The sequence below is a fragment of the Gymnoscopelus braueri genome (assembly GCF_963280865.1).
Source record: "Gymnoscopelus braueri genome assembly, chromosome: 24".
NCBI classification, from domain to species: Eukaryota; Metazoa; Chordata; class Actinopteri; order Myctophiformes; family Myctophidae; genus Gymnoscopelus; species Gymnoscopelus braueri.
Window position 1 is genome coordinate 33,143,076 of NC_137626.1, and position 22,722 is coordinate 33,165,797.

Consider the following 22,722-nt stretch of genomic DNA (forward strand, 5'->3'; position numbering starts at 1 on the left):
GTAGGCCTACGTAAAGTTCAGAAACTTGCATACTGCCTACCAGTGACATCATCGATGGGGAATCCAAGCTCATAGAATCAGCAGGCTTTATATTCCTGGAAAGCTATCATGCCATAATGGAAGTCATTGTTCTCGTGTTAGACTTACTTAGACTTAGATTTAGTTCCTCCCGTTCCTATTGGAACATTGAGTCCCCTCCATCTGCTCCGGTCCCTGGCGACCCTTCTTGCACCATGCCAGCTGACACCCATCTTGTTTAGGTCTTCCTTAAACGTATGTTTCCACGTCTTCTTCGGCCTCCCTCTCTTCCTCTTGCCGCTCTCTGGCACCCAGTCCATTGCCACACTTGCTGGTCATTCTCTTGGCAGTCGGCGTACGTGTCCATCCAGGATCCTGGTGAATCATGACCATAAAACATTTGATTAAAAAAATATTTTACCCTTTGTTTTACAGTTTTCAAATATGTTTTGACACAGAATCAAATGTTTTATGGTCATGATTAAACAGGATCCTGGATGGCTTGGGTGCAGGGGCCTTGGGAATCCAGAAAGGACAGCAAAACTAAGTATGCAGTCTTTAATAAGCAGAGGCAATTATTGAGACTGTTCTTTATCTGCTATTTTCACTATTTACGTAATATGGGGGTTATCAGACAGCTGGAGGCCCAAATAAAGCATCCACTGAGATGCAGCCACTCTGTAATAGTAAACATAGTTTTGTGAATTTTACCTATTAATGTTATGAAAATTGTGACTGTAGAGAGGCATGGGATTTAATGTCTGTTTCCAATTTTGTCTAATTATTTAGCTTAACTTTTGAGCAATATTTAGCTTCAGGATACTGCTTGCTAGTTAAAGCTGCACTGTAGAAGAGGAAAGTTACATTTTCCTCTTCTACCCCAGATTTGAACCCAGTTTCCTGCAAAATTGCTGACATTTTTACCATTGAGCTAGATAGAGCGCCTGCTTGCTCAAGGGATAAATTGAATCTAGACCATCAGGTCAAACTCTGTGTCCATGTGAGACATGACCTTTGACACGATCTAAATGTCTCAACAGAAGAGCAGGGAGACAAAATACAACCACCCCAGTTATATTGTATTAACATACTCTACCGTACAGATTGGACAACTTTACATTTAATTCATTGCAAAAAAGTTAAAAGTGCGGCTTTAACTGAAACATATTATGTCATATAAAATACATTCACCCTTATAATCAGAAGTGACCTAATATCATGTATAGTTCTTTTTTCTCAGACAGAGCAGTAGAATAGGATCAGTAGCATCGCATTAGTTTGCAAGATGCTGACAATAATCAATTCTACTGAATTCACCATTTAAAACCTTCTATAGTAAACTATTACAGAGTTGACTGGGGTCCCCCAGGGCTGCCTTTTCCCCTGTACTCCAAATCACTTTGCCAAAAATAGCTGATATATAAGCTCATAGCACGCCACAATGTGACATGTTGTGAGCTTGTAGATCGGCTATTTTGGGTGAATGTTCCCCTCAGTATAGGGATGCTAGGTATCAAGTGGTTAAATGGGATGTAGGCCGGCTGACACTGAATATAATTATACTTTTTGTCTTATTCTCATCTCTCCACTCTTGCCTGTACCTCATCATTTGTTATGTGTGCCATTGTTGCTGGTACGACGTCTGTCTGTCTGTCTGGCTGTCTGGCTGGCTGGCTGAACTCCAATGTCCAATGTACAATCCTTAGTTTTTATTTAACTCAGAGGGCGTACAAATAGAACCAAATGGACCCGTGAGGGCACCACTGAGCCAGTCTCTCTGTCTGCTGGTGTACTTCCTGTCAATCAAAAACATATGCGTGACAACAAGCCCCTAGGGTAATCATAAATCATGATGTCAATCACCTGTGTGATTCCCAAAGCCCAAATGACACACACGCACGCATGCACACGCACACGCACACGCACACACACACACACACACACACACACACACACAGTGAGTTGAATGTTTTTCATATCAGGGTATCAGTGCCGCGTTGCCAAGTCTGCTTACTATAAGCGAGTTAAAGCGACGTTGGGCTTGTTTTCCTGCTTGTAAATATTGGTAGTTCCGGGTTGCAATTTTTTTTGTTAGTTGCTTATTTGGGCTTCAGTTTAACCACTCAGCCGAAAATAGCCAATGAATCCATAAGCGTTGCGATGCGACGTGTTATGAGCTTGTATATCGTCTATTTTCAACAAATCTTGAAAAATAAGTTAAAAATCTGGAAAGATTTTACAACACAAATCTTGAATGGGGGTCCCTGGCACAAAATCTTTTCAGATAGGTAGATGCAAAATATGTCTCTGTAGGTGAAAAAAAAAACTAGAGATAATCCGCTGTTGGGGTGGAAAATTACACGTATGGGTATGTTACATTGTAATCAGAGGCCGTATTGCACTCATTTGTTAGTGTTGTTCTAGTTAGATAACAGAATAGGGAAGCTGTGCTGCTAGCAGTGAGTTCAGTGCAGTGAATGTATTTAGAGGAAGTTACAACAGGGTGCAGTCACAAAGCTGTGTGCTTGTTTACTACTGACTGACTGGAAGCCACACAGCTTAGCTCAAACCTGAAAGAATGATTGAAAACCAGTTTAACACGACTAATTCATGTTAATTCATGTGAGGGTGAATAAACCATATATGTGGCCACAGTTTAATGACCCTGAACATGTTCAGGTGCATGGCTGTCATGCATCTACAATAAGCAGAGATGTGCAAACTATCAAAAGAGGCCTACAGAAGATCGATTTGTCTGTGTTTCTTAATGCTAAAATGAGGCTACTGTTGGGATGTAGAATTACCATTGACTAGGGTGGCCACCTAGCCTGACACTCAGCCTGAATTTTCATTTCGTTTCACTCCATTATTCAGTCTGAAAGCACTCTCAATGCAGCGGAGTTCTGAGATGGGGGCGTGGCCAAAGTGGGACTCCACTATGAACCAACGCGATTGGTTCATACTGGATTGTCCCGATCCCGATTCGTCGTACAGATTTTCAACCGAGAAACACCCGCCTTCGAAAGCGTCACCAGACCCTGAATGCTAGGCAAAGGATTCAGGGGGTGGAGCCAGGCTAGTGGCCACCAGCAGGACCTCAGAAAGGAGGACACTTTTTCTTCACGCTGTGTGGGACCCCCAAATTGAAGTATTTAGCCAAGGACCCCCTTCTCAAAAGAAATTGTGCCAGGGACCCACATAGACCCCAAAGGTTATTCCAGATTTTTTTATTTTTTTGAAAACAGTAGATCTACAAGCTCATAGCTTGTAGAATACAGTGTACAATAGGCTTTAAATTGGTTTAAACTGAAAACTAAATTTTGATGCTCTATTAAATCATTTAGCTAGGGACCCCCTTTATTTAAGGAACCAAAGACCCTTCATGAATGATTGTATAATATTTTTAGATTGATAGATGTTTAGATTGTCTTTTTCTTGGTTTTTTGTTGAATGCAATTATTCCTGTAAATGTTCCCAATTTAAATCTAATTCACACTCTGGTAAGGACTGGCATATCAGAAACAATAAAACAGAGAGAGAAGAGAAGAGATTGGGAGACTCGTGTACATATGGGTACTGATAGCTCAGCTGCTGTTATTTTGTTTATTATTATGTTATTGGGGATCCTACTTGATTGATTGATTGATTGATTGATTGATTGAATACTTTATTAGTCAGAAAGGTAAACAGCACAAAGTACAGTCAGACATTAAGGCTAAAAGGATAACACAAAAAAGCTCTGGGGACTTGTTTCCATTGTGGTCCTACTGTATGTACGGGGTGGAAAGAAGACGAGAGGGTTGATGTAGGCCTACCTGCAGTTCTCAGATTGAGTCATTGCCTGTCAGTCAAAGCATGGCGTTCTATGTACTGTACCTTTCCCTTCGTTGCTGACATCAACCATGCCTGTTACACACAGTGCAAAGTGCATGATACTCGTCAATTCCTTTCTCCATTGTTAGCTAAATGGAGTTTTCCGTTTCGGCATCTTTGGGCAAATCTACAGCAGATTATCTGCGTTATAACTACAGTACATGGAGTCAGTTTCATCCGTCACAAACGTGGGAGGAGCATTCAGTGTGAGCGACAGTTGGGAGCGAGCACAAAACAAAATGCACATACGCAGCAACAGGCTGGCTGCCAGCTGATATTATATGTCACCAATGAAACGGCTGAGATACTGTATGTGTATATATAATCACATTCACAATGTAATCACTCTCACAAATGCCGGACAATTATGCGTCCGGAGCACAGCAGGTTAAAAAATCGGACTGTCTGTCCTGTCTGACCCTACCATTGACACCTGTGGTTATGTGACATTACAGTGCTGCACTCATTATAGTGATGTATAGTTTAGTGAAGATAGAATGAGGGAAGTTGTGCTGCCAGCTGTGAGTTCAGGGTGTATTTAGAGGAAGTTGCAACAGGATGCAGTCGCAAGGCTGTGTGCGTGTTAGAACATGTGGTTAGAACCACACTGAACCAACTGCAGACATGTTGTACATTAATGCTGATGTCAAACTTTGTACACAGACACTTTGTATCAGCTTGTCTGTGTGCACACTGTTTACAGGCTTGCAAACCTTTTAGACTAAAGAGACAGAGAAACCAGCTAACTCCATTTTGACGCGTTTGCATTTTTTCCCCATAAATCAGGACCATTGAACACCCTTTACATCTGTGTATTGGCAAAAAAAAGTATTGAACTAATGATACGTGTTAAAAAGTGCTTCTGACAAAACCAGCTAACTCCATTGGATCCTTAAACTTTCTGCTAAACCCAGCTAACTCCACCGGAGTTAGCTGGTTTTGCTGACTCCAGGTTCAACCCCCTTTTGACCTCCAACCTCATTGTGAGCTTGGAGGTCCATTCAGCTGTTCTTATCAATATTGAACAAAACATCCTAACTTTTTTTCATTTCCTGAAAAATGAACATTTCGGAGTTAGCTGGTTTCTGCCGGACAGCAGAGATATATATATCACATGGTCATACATTCCTCAGTCAGAATGCATCTGGGATCACTGAGGTCTTTACTCTGATCTAGTCTAGTAAATTAAGTTCTGCATTATGATTGCAAAATGTTGGGAATAATCAAAGGCAGAAACTTTCCATGGGAATGTAAGTGAATATATGGGAATTAACAGGAATAACGTAATATGGGGTTTATCAGACAGCTGGAAGCCATAGTTATCCACTGAGATGAAGCCACTCTGTCTCTCTGTCTGTAAACATTATTTTGTGAATCTTACCTATTAATGTTATGAAGATTTTGACTGTAGAGACATGGGATTTTATGTAACTTAATTAAATTTTGTATAATTATTTAGCTTAACTTATAATACAATATTTATCTTCAGGTTGCCGCTAGTTAAAAGCTGCACTGTAGAAGAGGAAAGTAACATTTTCCTCTTCTACCGCATATTTGAACGCAGTTTCCAACGCAATTGATGAAATGTTTAACCATTGACCTAATAGAGCCTGCCTGCTTGCTCAAGGGATACTGAGTGTCGCTTAATACATTCACCCAGTGTTTTAATCAGAATTCACCTAATATCATGTATAGTCCTTTTTCCTCAGACAGAGGACAGAGGGCTCAGTAGCATCGCATTAGTGTGCAAGGAGCTGACAATCTGACTGAAACTGAAATCACCATTTAAAACCTTCTATAAACTATTACTGAGTTGACTGGGGTCTCCCAGGGCTGCCTTTTCCCCTGTACTCCAAATAACTTTGCCAAAAGTAGCTGATCTGTCCTGTCGGCGAAGATAAATCTTTGTACAGTCAGGGGTCAGAATCAAAATACAAACAGGCTGGTTAAGCTAATGACAATCAAGTTTTATGAGCAGGCAGAGAATAAAGGGAAGAGCAGAAAATAAATGCCGTGGCTACTCAGTGGAAACAGGCACGGGTGTGGAATTGGGCACAGGTGTGTGGAGACACGAGCTCCCGACGTGGGCGTCACAGTAAAACATCATAAAGCACTTTATTCTCATCATCACACACAACACATTCTGAAAACTAAGTTGTGAAATGTGGGACTTTTCATTTCACAACATACATTTAGAATTTGACTGCATTTCAGTTTAGACACTTTGTCAGGAATAACCATTTATTGTAATGTTATTGCATTCAGTTTGGCGGTGTGACTCTGTTCCTGTGATACTACAGATTATATGTCCAAGCATGACAAAGAATCTGAGATCACTAATCCCCCCAGAAACAGAGCCTAAAATACAGAGATATTACAAGAACATAACATAAACCCTTAATGCATAAGTTAAGATACACACATATCAACATGACAAACTAAATGGAGTGGAGGCAGGGGAAGTGGAGGGAGTTTGAACGCTGACAGGCAGAACGAGCTGTGACAATGCTGAGCATGTAGAATGAACACTGAATAGTGGACTGCTTAAAAATCAGTACATTACAGAGAAAGCATTTGTCATTTTAGATTTAGAACCACTTCAACCATTATCTTATACTTTAATTGAAAAATATTGAAAAATAGCAGATATACAAGCTCATAGCGCGGCACCGAGTGCCACACTATGAGCTTGTAGATCTGCAATTTTTTGGAAGAATATGAAAATTTGTGCAAATCTTTGAATATATATATTTTTAGAGCAGACATTTGTAACTAAAATCTTGGCTTTTGGAGATTCTACAAATGTCTTCTAAATCCTAACAGTTTTTTGAAAAAACTTATGTTGCTATAATAGAAACATAGTGGTTCTCAAACTTTTTCATGTCAAGGGCCCCCAAAATTATGTATTTGGCCGTGGACTCCCCATTGTTCCAGGGACCCCCCAGAAGCAAAGATTTTAGGTAAAACATTTTTTTTTAAACAATATAAATTAAAAGATTTGCTCAAATTTGCACGATAAAAAAAAATGCAGCCAGTATAAAAGCGATTGCTTAGTATAAAACAATAGTTAAAGTGGTTAGCGTTCCCGTTTTTAATGGGTTAAAGCAATTAAATATTGTACAAACTAGTTATTTCATATTTGCCATTATAAAACCTCCATGAATGGAGTCCATTGGTTTGTTTTGCTCGTTCATGTTTTGGGTCCAAACCTGCTCGTCAACTGTTGCTTCAAGTCTCGGTCCTTCAAGTCTCGGTCCTTGGAGGCTTGCTCAGCACTGAGCCCTGGTTTTATTCATACAGTAACACTGCTGTCATGCATGTCACTCAGTACATGAAAACACACACATGCACAAACGCATGCACGCACACGCACGCACGCACGCACGCACGCACGCACGCACGCACGCACGCACGCACGCACGCACGCACGCAGGCAGGCAGGCAGGCAGACAGACAGACAGACAGACAGACAGACAGACAGACAGACAGACAGACAGACAGACAGACAGACAGACAGACAGACAGACAGACAGACAGACAGACGTGAGGCTGGGGAGAGGGCTCCCTGGTTCTGCTGTTGTACTGAATACTGAATAAACCTAATGCTGATCAGACCGATCTGGATGTCTTCTCCACTTTAATATCTCAAACCAGCTGGGCCTGGCACCTAAAATATATGACAGCTTCAAGGACAAGTTGTTCTAATTCTGATTTCACAAACACTTTGTATTTTTATATAAAATAGAAAAACAGAATCGACACTATATAAATAAGAATAAAACTAGATAAAATAAAGACTAAAAATAGAATAAAATGTGCCCACCACCTTTTTCCAACTATGTCTCTGTACTGATGCAGATTGGCTTATAAATGTTGTGTGCTCACCAGTGGCCCAAGAAAGAAGTACCTTAATATGGTTGGTGTAAAATAAAATAATTATGAAATAAAAAAATATATATACAAGTTAAAAGTAATCATTGATACAGAGTGATTGTTCAGTAACATGGGTCTCCCTGTCTCTCCAGCTCTATACTAAACAGAAATACATTTTCAGGTGGCTTACAAATGTCATCCTATCAGAAGAGACAATTAAGGCCAGGAAGACCATTTATCAGCTTTCATTCCAGCTGCAATGTCGCTGCTCACTTATTAGTTTTTTCAATTCAATTGAGTTCTTTCTCCTGATTAAATGCATTTTATGTTTACTTAAGAGCTGGAGAACTCTACAGTATAGCAATGATTACATATCAGAAGAGCTATACACTTATTTTAACAAACAAATTACAGGAATGTGTTGAATAGTCAATTTGTTGATGGAAACAACAAAAGTAGTGAGCAGCCTTTTCAATGTAGGCTACTGTAAGCTGATTTGCCCTCAAGTTTTTTTCCTTTTCTTTCCAGAGTATTTAGCTGAGTTTGAGGACGTTACTGACAGCAGTTGAACTCAGTTAACACTCTGGATTGTTGAAGGTGGATCAGCTCAGCAGCATCTTTTCTTTGAACATCTCCTCTGCAGATGAAGGTCAAATATTTCTTTGTCTTAATCTAGATTTGAATTCATCACGATCCACGTTTGATGAGTAATTGTATGTGTTAGAATTATGACTGAAATTAAATTAAATTACTTGGTACATGTAGACTTATTAGTTGGCCTACAGGACAATGCGATTGTCAGTGGTGTAAAGTAACTACTGTAAGTACATTTACTCAAGTACTGTACTTACTGTAAGTACGATTTAGAGGTGCTTTTACTTTATTGGGGTATCTCCAATTTTCTTCTACTTCTACTCCACTACATCTCAGAGGCAAATATATTTTATATTGTGGTATTGCTACTTTTACTTAAGGAAAATTAGTACTTCTTCCACCTCTGGTGATTGTAAGTGTGATGATGGATACATCTTCCATCATGAGTTATGACAATTCACATACCGTCATGGTTGTGTTCTTCCACTGGGGCCATATGTAGCGTTGTGTTGTGTTGTGTCAGCATCCGCATCAGGGAAGTGAGGGAACGTTCCCTTTAACCCATCTAAGGGATAGTTCCAAAATGACTATTTCTATCGATTAGTCACCCCATGGAGACTTGAATTCATGGATATTTTTTAGTTTTGGTCGCATTCCTAAGCCAATCATTTGATGAGGTTCCAGTAGGAGACACAAAGAGTCTACTTTGTGTCTACTACCGGAATCGCTGCCTACCGGTCCGCTGGTCATCAAATTATTGGCTTAGGAATGCGACAACAAAAAAAAGGATATCCATGAATTCAAGTCTCCATGGGGTGACAAATCGATAGAAAATAATATTTTTTGGGGGTGAACTATCCCTTTAAGACCTGAGGCCGATTCTACAAATGTGTTTTTCAGAAAACTGTTTAGACACAGATGCTTTCCAGATTCGGAAGACTTTGTAGAATGTCACATGTAGCGTTGTGTTCAGGGCCGCCGACAGGGGTGGATAAAGGGGACATTTCTCTCCCCTCCCGGGAGGAGGGGGCCCAAAACAAATGTGCAAACTTCTTAAGAATTGATTTACATTTGTGTGGTGGTGGAACTGCATGCTGCGTCGCCGAACGACCGCAGAGCGTGTGTGTGTGTGTGTGTGTGTGTGTGTGTGTGTGTGTGTGTGTGTGTGTGTGTGTGTGTGTGTGTGTGTGTGTGTGTGTGTGTGTGTGTGTGTGTGTGTGTGTGTGGCCAATTTACTAAAATGCAATGTATAGGTTAATCAAATATCAAATGTGTGGGCCCCTCCTCTGTATTTACAGCAGTGGTTCTCGCTGGGTTTGAGGCCCTGAGAAGGGCTCCTGGGGCCCTTCAGGCCCCCCTAGGCTGGGGGTCCTCAAACCTTTCTCTCAGGGGCCCTTGGGGGGAACTGGGCCGCAAGGCCTAAAATGTGTGTGGGCTCCTCTCTGTATTTAAAGCAGTGGTTCTCGCTGGGTCTGAGCCAGGCTCCTGGGGCCCCCTGAAGGGACCCCTGAAGGGCCCCAGGAGCCCTTGTCAGGGCCTCAAACTTTGAGGCCCAGGGCCCTCCCAGGCTGGGGGTCCAGCTGGGGACCCCTCAAAGTGGGCCCTTTGAGGAGCATTGCTCCACCGTACAAAGCCAGGCTTTGTACTGTGAAGCAGTGGCCCTCAAAGGGCCCACTTTGAGAGTTCCATTTGAGGAGGGGGGGGGGGGCCTTAAAGGCTGTAAGTTAACAGGACCCCCACTCCGTCCCGTCCTATAGGGTTCTCTGACCACCAGGAGTTATAAGCATATTTCCTTGAATAGAGCCACCTAACAATTAATAGCCCAGTTCAAGTTCCTTCCTGAAGCTAGGGACTAGAATAATGATTATGTTGATATAATTGATTACTTGTTTCAGGCAGCATTGCAATTAATATGTATTATGAATATTGCTCGTGACACATGCAGCCTATGTTTTTGTCGAATCAGATTACAGATTATTGGGACTGATTGTAGCGGCCGTTTTCCAAATTGTGTTTTACACACAAAAAAATATATATATATATATTTGTAAAAGCTTTGGCTCTGATGCTATCATAGTAGACCTATTTGACAGTGCATACAGAGCTCCCCTCTGCAGTGCTCAACTGAAAGTGACTGGGGTCTGTCTCATTTCTGTCCAAAAGCCCTTCAATATGATGGAATATGATTAAGGATTACTGTGATTATGGTAAACTCACATTTCATATCATACACACCATACCTGTAACTTCCAAAATGTGTTTTTTAGGAGGGGGTCTAAAAAAAATATTTGCCCCGGGGCCCGTGCGGGGGTTAATCCGTCCCTGTTTAAACCTATGCATTAACAATAATAATACATTGGTCCTTCCTTCTTCTGTATCACATACTTTGATGTAAAAGTCCAAAATGTATCTATTCCTTAGTCTCATAAATCCTGATTTCATTGTTGCACAATGGGGCGACGCCCAACAAAAATAGCTGATATTCAATCTCATGTTGTGAATTTAGGTCACGAGCCCTTTAAACCTATGCTTTGGCTATTTGAAAATAGCCGATCTACAAGCTCACAACGCGTCGCATGTTGTGAGCTTGTAGATCGGCTATTTTCAAAAACTCTTGCATTAATGTGGAATATTTTGAGTATTTTTTTAAACATTCTAACAACACGAAATTTTGCTCCCTGGCTGGCACAAAACATTTACATGAAAATATTTGAGAACCACTGGTGTAAATAATAATTACAAAAAAATATTCCAAATATTCCACATTTTATTGCAAGAGTTTTTGAAAATAGCCGATCTACAAGCTCACAACGCATCGCGACGTGTTGTGAGGTTGTAGATCGGCTATTTTCAAATAGCCGATGCATAGGTTTAAAGTGTGCATGTGGCCTAACTAATAGTTGCTTATTTCTCTCACAAAATATGGCAACACCGCAACATAAACGTATGGACTAGTTTAAATGACAACGCGTTGTGAGCTTGTAGATCAGCTATTTTCAAATAGCCAAAGCATATAGGTTTAAAGTGCTCGTGACCTAAATTCAATCTCCTGTTGTGACCTAAATTCACAACATGATATTGAAGATCAGTTATGAAACGATGAAATCAGGATTCATGAAACTCAAGAATAGACACACTTTGGACTTTTACATCAAAGTATGTCATACAGACATGTTTGTCCAGGATCTAGAAAAGGAAGGAAGGACCAATGTATTCTTATTAATGCATAGGTTTAAATAGGGACTGATTAACCCCCCTAAAAATGTTTTTTTGTTGCAAAAATTACAATTGTTTTTGGGCTAGTGAAAGTTACAGGTATTGTGTTTATGATATGAAATGTGAGCTTACCATAAGCACAGTAATCCTTAATCATCAATGGCTTTTGGAGAGAAATGAGACAGACTCCAGTCACTTTCTGTTGAGCACTGCAGAGGGGAGCTGTACTGTGTATGTCTGTGTCCAGCTGATGCTCGTTGACGCTTGTTAATGCATCAAGGAAGGCAATTATGTCTCTGCACTGTCAAATAGGTCTACATCTATGATAGCATCAGAGCCAAAGCTTTTTACAAGCGACCCTCTCTGGCTTATAGATAACAAGCTATTATAGGCTACACTTGGTTGGTAAAGTCCAGATGACAAGAATATGATTTTAGTGGAATTTATATTCATGCAGTATTTATATTATATTTGTTATTATTAGTGTCTATATGTCCTCTGAAAAAATTGGTTTATAGTGAGAAGTTACTTCACTTGTTCCTTAAGCTTGTATGTATAATTGTATATATTTTTTTGTGTAAAACTGATCTGATTCGACAAAAACATAGGCTGCATGTGTCACAAGCAATATTCATAATACATTTGAGCTAAAAACATAAAAATCGCAATGCTGCCTGAAACAAGTAATCAATTATATCAACATAATCATTATTCTAGTCCCTGGCTTCAGGAAGGAACTTGACCGGGGCTATTAATTGTTAGGTGGCTATTTTATAACTCCTGGTGGTCAGAGGACCCTAGGAAGGGACGGGGTGGGGGTCCTGATAACCTACGGCCTTCAAGGCCCCCCACCTCGAAGGGAGGGGGGCTTTGAGGACTACTGCTTCACAGTACAAAGCCTGGCTTTGTACGGTGGAGCAGTGGTCCTCAAAAGACCCACTTTGAGTAGCCCACGTCGTTCGGCGACGAAGCGCGCAGTTCCACCACCACACAAATGTAAATCAAGTTTGCAACGTTTTTTTTTGGGGCCCCCTCCTCCCGGGAGGGGGGAGAACTGTCCCCTTTATCGGCCGCCCTGGGCCTATTAATAATCAAATCTTCAAAGAAACTAGTAAAGATGCATCAAATAATTGTAGTGGATTAAAACGTACAATATTTGCCTCTGAGATGTAGGCTTGTGGAGTAGTAGGCAATAAAATATCAAAAATGGAAAAACTCAAGTAAACGTACCACAAAATTGTACTTAAAGGACAACTTCAGCCATTTTCAACCTATCTTCATAATTGGTCCTCACTAATGCTCATTATACAATTTTTGTCTTCTCAATCTGTGTCTCAGAGGAGGGCTGTGGACAGTTCAGAAACTAGCCCCTCTCGGGACCCTGTTTACCTTTTTTGTATTTGGGAAGGCGGTATCCAGGGTTCCTTGACGCTCAATCCACTCTCCCTGGTACTCGCGGCTACCAGTGTCTGGTCTCGTCTCGTGTCTCTAATCATTTTTTAAAACTTAAGCTTCTCTCTAACACTCTTCTCCACTTCCCATGTCCCGCCTCCCCAGGTTGTGATTGTCATGCAAGCATGTACGAGCTCGGCTAATCAGAGGCAGTAACGTAGGACGCGCAGCTCGCCAGTCACAACGCGGGGACGCGGGACATGGGAAGTGGAGCAGAGTGTAAGAAAGAAGCAAAAGTTTTAAAAAATGATAAAAAATGTTTAACGGCAGCGTTGGGTCCTGCGGGTACCGCGGGATCCCGCTCCCGATGCAGTGCTCTAAAGTACTGTACTTAAATAAAGATGTATTTATTTATTTATTAAAACGACTAGCACCACTCGATGTGGACAAATTAAGCTGTAACTGTATGCATAAAATAAAATAAAATAAAATAAAAAATATTGTGCCTCTTCTGAAAAAAGTACTCTACCTGTGGAGCAAGTGGAACATCAAGTTGACAACGTCGATGACGGGTCGGTGACACAACGCAACGCACCTGGTGGAATTTAGACCAAAACAATGCAAAGATGCAGAGATGCAGAGATGTTAAACAACTATCAATAATAGTGAAAATAGCAGATCCACAAGCTCACATAGTGAGTTGTTGTGAGCTTGTAGATCTGCTCTTTTCACGTCTACTTCCTATAATGTAGTGGAGTCAAAAATACAATATTTGTCTTTTAAATGTAGTGGCGTGAAAGTCATAAGTACCCCTCCCCCCACACACTCACATGCACACTGTGTCCTTTAGATGTTGCCTCCATTCACATGCACAGACATACAGTATGTATGTAGGCTATCCCTTAAATAGCCTATGTGAGACCCAGCCGTTTTAGTAACAACCACTCGATGAGGGTCTCAATAAACTGTTTGATGACTGTTTGAACGATCCTGAAATATGAAGCGAAGAGAGTCTCACTCTCCCATTTGATGGTGGTCCAACAATCAGGAAATATAAATATGAAGTGAAGAGAGTCTCACTCTACCATTTGATGATGGTTTGAACAATCAGGAAATATCAATAGAGTGCTTCAGGACCAAAGAGGCACCATGTCACATGACCTCCTTCAACACAATCCATATTTCAACCCTACTTAAAAATAACTCTTTCACCATGTATCTTTCTTATTCAATGTAGTCAATGTGCACCATTTAGGGGACGTATTGTAAAACTACACCACCTGATCTCTGATGATAAAAGCCATCCCAATGGAGACAGTGAGTGACTGTTTGTAGCCTATGTTTTGACAATCTGGGAACCCAAAGCCAAATGAGAATGAAAAACAGCGCCCTCTGCTGTTTGTACTATCTCATCTAGGCTCTGGGACAATGGCAACGTAGAACCCGTGCGCAAAGGAAACCGGGGTTTTGGTCTGCCTTCAGCTTTCACTTCCGGTGGTTGCCACTATGTTTTCATTCCCACTAACAATATTTCTACATGGTCCACACGGAACACTAACACCACTTCTCCCAGAGATCATGGATCGTTTTGGTTATAAGCCCACTTGTTTCTATGATGAAAGAGTTAAAATTCTTTCCGTGGTTTTGTCTGCTCCGCGGACGCTATTGTTAAATTAGTTTGGGTTTGTTTCGAGGGGGAAAGATCGACGGACACGTGAATCCCGCCCACTACATTTGATTGGGTAAAGCGCGGCCTGCTTCCTGATCTGAAGGCACGCCCACTTGTAGCCCAGTGCGTACATGTTATGACGAGCCTTCACGACAGATTCCAACGCAGAGCAGAATCTGTTCTTGAGAGATTAATGTTTTGATAACCAGGGTCTTTCCATCCTGTAAGATGTATTTATTTATTTACCTTTAATATTATGACTAAGGGATCAATGAAGTCCCGCTCCACTCATAATTTCACCCTGAATATTGACGGCTCTATTGTCACCCCCTCCACCAAAGTCTGCAACCTTGTTGTCATCCTGGATCCCACCCTCTCCTTCCAATGTCAACCACAATACCAAAACAGCCTTCTTCCACCTCCGAAACATCACCCGTCCGTCCCACACTATCCCAAACTGCAGCAGAGACACTCATCCATGCCTTCATCACATTCAGACTCGACTGCTGCAATAGCCTCCTCTACAGTGCCACCTCCAAAGTTCTAAAAAAAACTTCAATGTGTGCAAAACTCTGCTGCCCGCCTCCTCACCAGAACCAGATCCAGAGACCACATCACCCCAGTCCTCCATGACCTTCACTGGCTCCCAGTAAAACACAGAATCGATTTCAAAATACTCATCACCACCTACAAAGCCCTCAATAACCAGGCTCCCCGCTACCTCTCTGACCTCCTCAAATGCCACGCATGTTCAAAGCCTCCCTCAAAACCCACCTTTTCAGACTTCCCCACCTAACTCAAACCAAATCTCCCTTAGTCTTAGCTTAATGTGTGTAGCCTTTTTTTGCTCCTAATTTTTTTCTATTTTAAGCTGTTTTTTAAAGCGACTTTGGGTACTAAGAAAAGCACTATATAAGTCTGATGTATTATAATGTAAATGTGAATCAATGGATGACAGGGTGAAGACATGTGATCAGGAAGGAGCTGTGTTCTCAGAGGAGATCCTGAACAAGATGGAGCAACTTCAACTTTCTGAAAAGTCACATGAGGACTGTCCAGGTAACAATGACATTTGAAAATAGATAGATAGAAAGAAAGAAAGAAAGAAAGAAAGAAAAGGATGAATTAGGCTATATTATGTTTAAATTTTCAATTCTAGTGACATTATTGCGACACATTATTATCAGAAAGAGTTTGCTTTATTCCAGGAACAATAAAAAGGATGTATTTGAAAATCCTGTATAGGTACATAGATTACCTGATTTCATATCAATGTCTCTATCCCTTGTTCAACATCTGAAAGGTGTATTTTGTCAGCCAATATGTTGTTTTAAAGCAGCGCTACTCAACCCGCGGCCCGTGGGCCGCATGCGGCCCCAACGCAGCGTCTTGGCGGCCCCTCATGGTCAAAGAATTTTTTTTTTTTTTTAAGCACAGGATTAAAATATACATTTCCGTTCAAATATATGTGTTGCAAATTTTTTTTTCAAAAACAAACAGACAGACATACATACAGGTGCGTCAATTGTTACAGGTATAATGCATAGTTTTCTATGCATTTCGTTTTTTTGGGGGGGTTTGACCCCCAATTTTTTCCGGCCGCACGGCTTCGCCGCACGCCCAGGATAGGTGTCCGTTAATTCAATCTCTGGGAGTTGGCAACCCTAACCTTGCCATACCTTAGCTTTTGCTGAACTGATGCCACTGGACATACACACAAAGTAAACAGGTACACTTTCAATATGATGTCAAAAAGTACATTTTCTTATAACAATAACAATGTGTAGTGTGTGTTACAAAATCCAAAATAGGACCGTCATTTTTAGCTGGCGGCCCCTTGGACTTTTGGTATTTTGCTGAGTGGCCCCTGAGCCATCTTAAGTTGAGTAGCCCTGTTTTAAAGTCTTCTCTGCTTTTACAAAGTGCAATAATTTGCGTTGTCATGTAAAACTGTAATTATTGCATTTACTTTAGAGACTGAGAGCTTGTAGCATTGAATAGGAGCAATTTTACACTGAAAGAGTTTTATTAACACTGACGGTTGTATTATGCAGGTCCTTCAGTGGTACCTGCAGTTCCTCCAGTCCAAGTCAAAGCCCAGAGTGGAGGCATAGGGATGTCAACTACCATCTCTGATCACGTTGGTTCCACATCAGACAGAGACAGAGGTACATAATATATTGGTTACCAGACAAATGTGGTATTTACTGGTAAGATATTAATTTCATTCTCTCTAAACGACAATAGTCATACTGTATGAATGTCATGCTCCCTCACAAAGCCCATTTCATTATCCTCTTCTCTTTATGCAGGATCTGAACTTCCGCCAGAAGACTTGGCTAGCAATCCTACCATCTCTGGTCACATTGGTGGTTCTGTCAACAGCTCCACAGACAAAGGTACATAATATTTGTTACCAGGCTAATTTGGCATTCATAGCCAACTGCTAAGCTATGAAAGTTATTCTCCCTACAATGAAAAGAGTCCCATTATATAATGACGTACTTCTATGTGATGCATTTCTCAACTCCTATTTTTTCTTCTTCTTCTTCTTCTTGCAAACAGCACATTTTGTGACGCAGAACAGGGCTAAGTTTATTCAAAAGGTTAACACAGTCATGGCTATAGTAGATAGTCTAGGAAAAATGGTCCATCATGAGTTCCGTGCCAAGATTCAAGCCCAGGAGACAAGCATGGACCAAATGAGGCTACTGTATACATTGATGCCAGATGAAGGGGGGGTAAACATCAAAGCAGCATTTTACGATGCCCTTAAACAACACGAACGCCACCTGTTGGAGAGCATGGGTAAGATCAGATTTGGCACTAAAGTACTTCTTTATTTTAGTGTCAGCTCCACAGGCTGAATGTTGTCTACAGGGCTAATGTGGTATGTTCTACTGTAAAGATATGAATGTCATAATGACAAGAGTCCCATTTCATGAATGTCATGTCCACTCACAGAGCCCACTTCATTATCCTCTTCTCCTATGCAGGATCTGAACTACCAGCTGAAGACTTAGTTAACAATCAGCAAGGATTGAAGTCTATTCTGAGAAAGAAGTTTGAGGTTTTGTCCACAAAACAAGGGAAAAAAACACTTCTGAATGACATTTTCTCAGAGATTTACATCACAGAGGGTGGGAGTGGTGAGGTCAATAAAAACCATGAGGCCAGACAGATTGAACCAGCATCCATGCAACCAGCAATACCAGAAAAGATAATCAGCTTTGAGAACATGTTTAAAACATTACCTGGAGAAGATGACCCAATAAGAACAGTGATGACAAAGGGAGTGGCTGGCATTGGTAAAACAGTCTTAACAAATAAGTGCGCTCTGGACTGGACAGAAGACAAAGCCAACCAGAATATCCTCTCCATGTTTCCATTCACATTCCGACAGCTGAATAGGAAGAAGGACGAGGTTTTAAGCTTGATGGAGCTTCTTCATCATTACTTTGGTGAAACCAAGGAAGGAGAACTCTGCAGCTCTGACGGGTCCGGAGTTATGTTTATCCTTGATGGATTAGATGAATGTCGGCTTCTTTTAAACTTCGAGAACAATGAGATCTTGACCGATGTCAAAAAGCCAGCCTCCATGGACGTGCTGATGACAAATCTCATTATGGGACACCTGCTACCCTCTGCTCACATCTGGGTAACCACTCGACCTGCAGCAGCCGATCAGATACCTATTGAATATGTTGACAGGATGACAGAAGTGAGAGGCTTCAATGATGCTCAGAAGGAAGAGTATTTCATGAAGAGATTCAGTGATAAGAATGTGGCCAAAACAATCCTCTCACAAATCAAGAAATCACAAAGCCTCCACAACTTCTGTCACATCCCAGTCTTCTGTTCCATCATTGCTGCAGTTCTGGAGAATGCGTTAAGAAAAGGAGAACAGGATGCGAAAGGAGCAACACCAAAGACGCTGGCTGAGATGTTCATCCACTACATGGTGGATCTGTTCGAACAGAATGATAAAAAGTATACTGACAGTGATAAGATCCATTCTGCTAGGAATCCAAAGGATAGTGATGTCATACTGTCTCTGGGAAAACTGGCTTTTGACCAGCTGGAGAATGGCAACCTGATCTTCAGTGAAGAAGACCTGGAAAAGTATGGCATTGATATCAGAGATGCCGCTGTGTGCTCAGGAGTGTTCACACAGTTCTTGAAAGTGGAGTATGGGTTGTACGAGGACCGGGCATTCTGCTTTGTCCATCTGAGTGTTCAGGAGTTTCTGGCTGCTCTTTATGCCTTTGTGACATTCATCAACAAAGGTGATAATGTACTGTCGGCAACAAAAACAGCCTCCAAGTTGACGAAGCTATATAGAGACGAGGAAGATCACTTCTACAAGAGTGCTGTAGACAAGGCCTTAGAGAGTCCCAAAGGACACCTGGACTTGTTCCTCCGTTTTCTGCTGGGCCTCTCATTGGAGACCAATCAGGCTCTCTTACGACGATTGCTCGATGTGAAGACAGGAAATGGGTCTAAAGCAAATAAGAAGACAATTGAGTACATCAAGAAGAAGATCAGGGAGAATCCCTCTCAAGAGAGAAGCATCAATCTGTTCCACTGTCTGAATGAGCTGAATGACCATTCTCTAGTAGAGGAGATCCAACAGTACCTGAGTGCAGGAAGTCTCTCCGCAGAAAAACTCTCTCCTGCTCAGTGGTCAGCTCTGGTCTTCATCTTGCTGTCATCAGAAAAGGAACTAGACGTGTTTGAACTGAGGAAATACTCTGCTTCAGAGGAATGTCTTCTGAGGCTGTTGCCAGTTGTCAAAGCTTCCAACACTGCCCAGTAGGTGCACTGATAATAACTGGTTAGATTCAATATTATGTTGTTTTATTTTAATAGAAAACACAATACAATAATCATTCATTTCAGGCTAAGTGGCTGTAACCTTTCAGATAGATGTTGTAAGGAGTTATCATCAGTTCTCAGCTCCAGCTTCAGTTTGAGAGAAATTGACCTCAGCAACAATGATCTACAGGATAAAGGAGTGGACTTGCTCTCTAATGGACTGGCGAGTAAGCACTGTATACTGGAAACTCTCAGGTCAGTAAGTAGGTGCACTGATAATAACTGGTTAGATTCAATATCATATATATCTCATCACAGATGTGTGTGTTGGGATTGAATGTTGGAGCATTAAGGTCGTGACAGACAGGAAGTGGTCCACGCGGACGTTACCGCTCGGATCAGCGGTGATCGTGCCGCGATCATTGTTGTTTTGTCCTCCTGCGTGATGCAGGGAAAACAAAAGCTCACCACAATCCAGCTCTTGCCGCCTGTGCGCTTGTGCACAAACGAGCACGCACACGATCATTTCACGGGACCGCGCCCGCCCACCTCACCGTCCCTCAACTTCTCTGCTTGTCCCAAATAATCGCCCGCCTCTCAAAAGGAATTACATCGGCCGCTTCCCGTCTGAAATGACCTTTAGACTGCAGGGCACAGACACAATCTGCACAATACACAACACACTACAATACACCAGCCTATTACAATATAGTAGTTTGGAAAATAATCAATGCTAACATTTGTGATTTAAAACAGCCGTTCTTCCGAGTGTTTTACACGGTCACATTACATCACGTCTCCCCTCTTTTGAGTATATTACACTTATACACTCTCAGTAACCTCAGTGTTGATTTAACTCTGAGTCATAGTTACATTAACACTGAGGTTTTTACTTTGTGTAACCTAATTTGATGTGCCCTTCTCAGCTGTGATGTTATATGCCTGTCTAAGCCAAGTCCCTAAGTATTAGGGTATAGTCCTAAAACTGTATATCTGTAGGCCTACATTATCCTTTTATTATTGTCTATTTTATTGTATTGCTTAATATTTTATTTTATTCTTCATTAAATGTAAAACAATCTGCAGTACAAGTCCCAACAACATGTTGCTGCTTGTATCTGTATAAGTAACATAAGTAACAATTCTGAAGTTGTAATTCAATCAAATCGAATCGTTAACATATTAAATGTAATCAAATCGAATCGTGAGGCCAATGCCAATGCACACCTTTACTACAATACGTACACACAAAACACTACAATACCCACAATGCACTACAATTATCACAATACACTGCAATAGGGCATAGCAGTGGCGGCCGTTTTCTGGTTCCACTTCATAATACTCAATGCATTTTTCCCATTGACATTTCCAAAAATATTTATATCAATTCATTTAAGCCTAGAATGAAGCCATCCAGGGTCCTGGTGAATCATGACCATAATTATTTTTTTTTTTTTATATATTTAATTATATGATATACTATATTTAATAAATACCGTTTGTTTTGCTGTTTTCAAAAAAGTTTTTTCACAGAATCAAACGTTTTATGGTCATGATTCACCAGGACCCTGGATGGCTTGATTCTAGGCTTAAATTAATTGATATAAATATTTTTGGAAATGTCAATGGGAAAAATGCATTGAGTATTTTGAAGTGGAACCAGAAAATGTCCGCCACTGCTATGCCCTATACACACAATACACAATACATTAGAATACACAACACACACAATACAAAACACAGTACAATACACTACAATATACACAATACACTAAAATAGACACAATATACTACACACAATACACAACCATCATAGGGAACATGTCAGTGTGGAGGAGGCCGTGTTCATGTACTCAAGATTAAATAAATCATAACACACTCTGAAGTATTAAAGGTTCTGTGTGCATGGGTCTTACTTTAAATATTATATGCATACATGTACAGTTTGTGTGCACTGCACTGTATATGTGTAAATGAGTAGCTAGGTATGTGTGCATAATTAGGTTTGTGTGTACATACAGTAGGTAACTGTGTGTGTGTGTGTGTGTGTGTGTGTGTGTGTGTGTGTGTGTGTGTGTGTGTGTGTGTGTGTGTGTGTGTGTGTGTGTGTGTGTGTGTGTGTGTAGGTTGTCAGGCTGTCTGGTCACAGAGCAAGGCTTTTCTTCTCTGGCCTCAGCTCTGATCTCCAACCCCTCCCATTTGAAAGTGTTGGACCTGAGCAAAAATCATCCAGGAGACTCCGGTGCGGCGCTACTGTCTGCTAGACAGAGGGATCCACACTGCAGCTTGGAGGCTCTCAGGTATGGAGACACTTGATGTCACTCAGTGTCAATGTATAGATGTTGTATAGTATTGTTTAATGGTTTATTGTGTGAAATCATTATCATTTATTGTTTCTATTTTTGAAGAGAAAATACAGGCCTGACTTTGTCTCTCCCTCACCCCCAGTGTTGACCATGGCGGAGTGTGTTGGCTGGAACGAGGTTTAAAGATGTGTCCACCAAGTAAGTGTGTATTCTGTTTTATTCATGAAATCAAAACAGCACACATCCAGTTATCACAAACACTCAGAGGATTCATTAATAGGATAGTAGGAATAGTAGGATATAGTAGGATGTAGGATAGGATATGATATAGGGTAGTATTTATTCATACATCATTACGTTGTATTTGTTTGTAAACTGGTGCAATATTGTTCTCCCATCAGATGTAATTTGTTCAATGAACTGATTTGATACCATCGATTACTGAAAAATCCCCTTTCCTTCAATACCAAATGTCAATATCTAAGGACTAAATGTTATGAGTCATGAGCATGCAGCATACATGATTAATGGGATGGTGTCGCTTGTAAAATAGTTTATCTACAAGCTTACAACACATCGTGCAGTTACACAACAAAGTATAAAGTAGGCTTGCGGGAGACACATGCAGCTGCACAGTAAAATCCTAAAGTTACAAATGGGTTAGGGTCCATTTGGTTCCATTTGTACACTCTCAGATCAGTAGTGGTCAAATTTGGACTTGAGTTAAAGTATTGGAGTATTTGCTTTCAAAATTACTTAAGTATTCATAAGTGCAAATTATAAAGTACATTTTCTTTGCAACATCAATGCATTGCTGTATTGAAATGTAGAAATTCACTATGCAAATTATGCTTGTATAGTATTTTTGGGGCTTTTTGCCTTTATTGATAGAGTGAGTGGAGACAGACAGGAAATGAGGAGGAGACAGACAGGCAGTGACATACAGCAAAGAACATTAGGAGC

At 40.9% G+C, this 22,722-nt stretch overlaps 1 protein-coding gene across 1 annotated transcript in view; it reads left to right on the forward strand.

Annotated features, from left to right (window-relative positions):
* LOC308080590 (NLR family CARD domain-containing protein 3-like) overlaps positions 1-22,722 on the forward strand; it is a gene marked incomplete at its 3' end in the record, with an annotated part of 110,718 nt that overhangs the window by 84,446 nt on the left and 3,550 nt on the right. Inside the window, exons 2-8 of the mRNA XM_080422483.1 lie at positions 16,690-16,803; positions 16,948-17,034; positions 17,201-17,443; positions 17,632-19,447; positions 19,535-19,705; positions 21,580-21,753; positions 21,902-21,957. Coding sequence (XP_080278609.1) covers positions 16,690-16,803; positions 16,948-17,034; positions 17,201-17,443; positions 17,632-19,447; positions 19,535-19,705; positions 21,580-21,753; positions 21,902-21,957 — 2,661 coding nt within the window. The remainder of the gene's footprint in view (positions 1-16,689; positions 16,804-16,947; positions 17,035-17,200; positions 17,444-17,631; positions 19,448-19,534; positions 19,706-21,579; positions 21,754-21,901; positions 21,958-22,722) is intronic.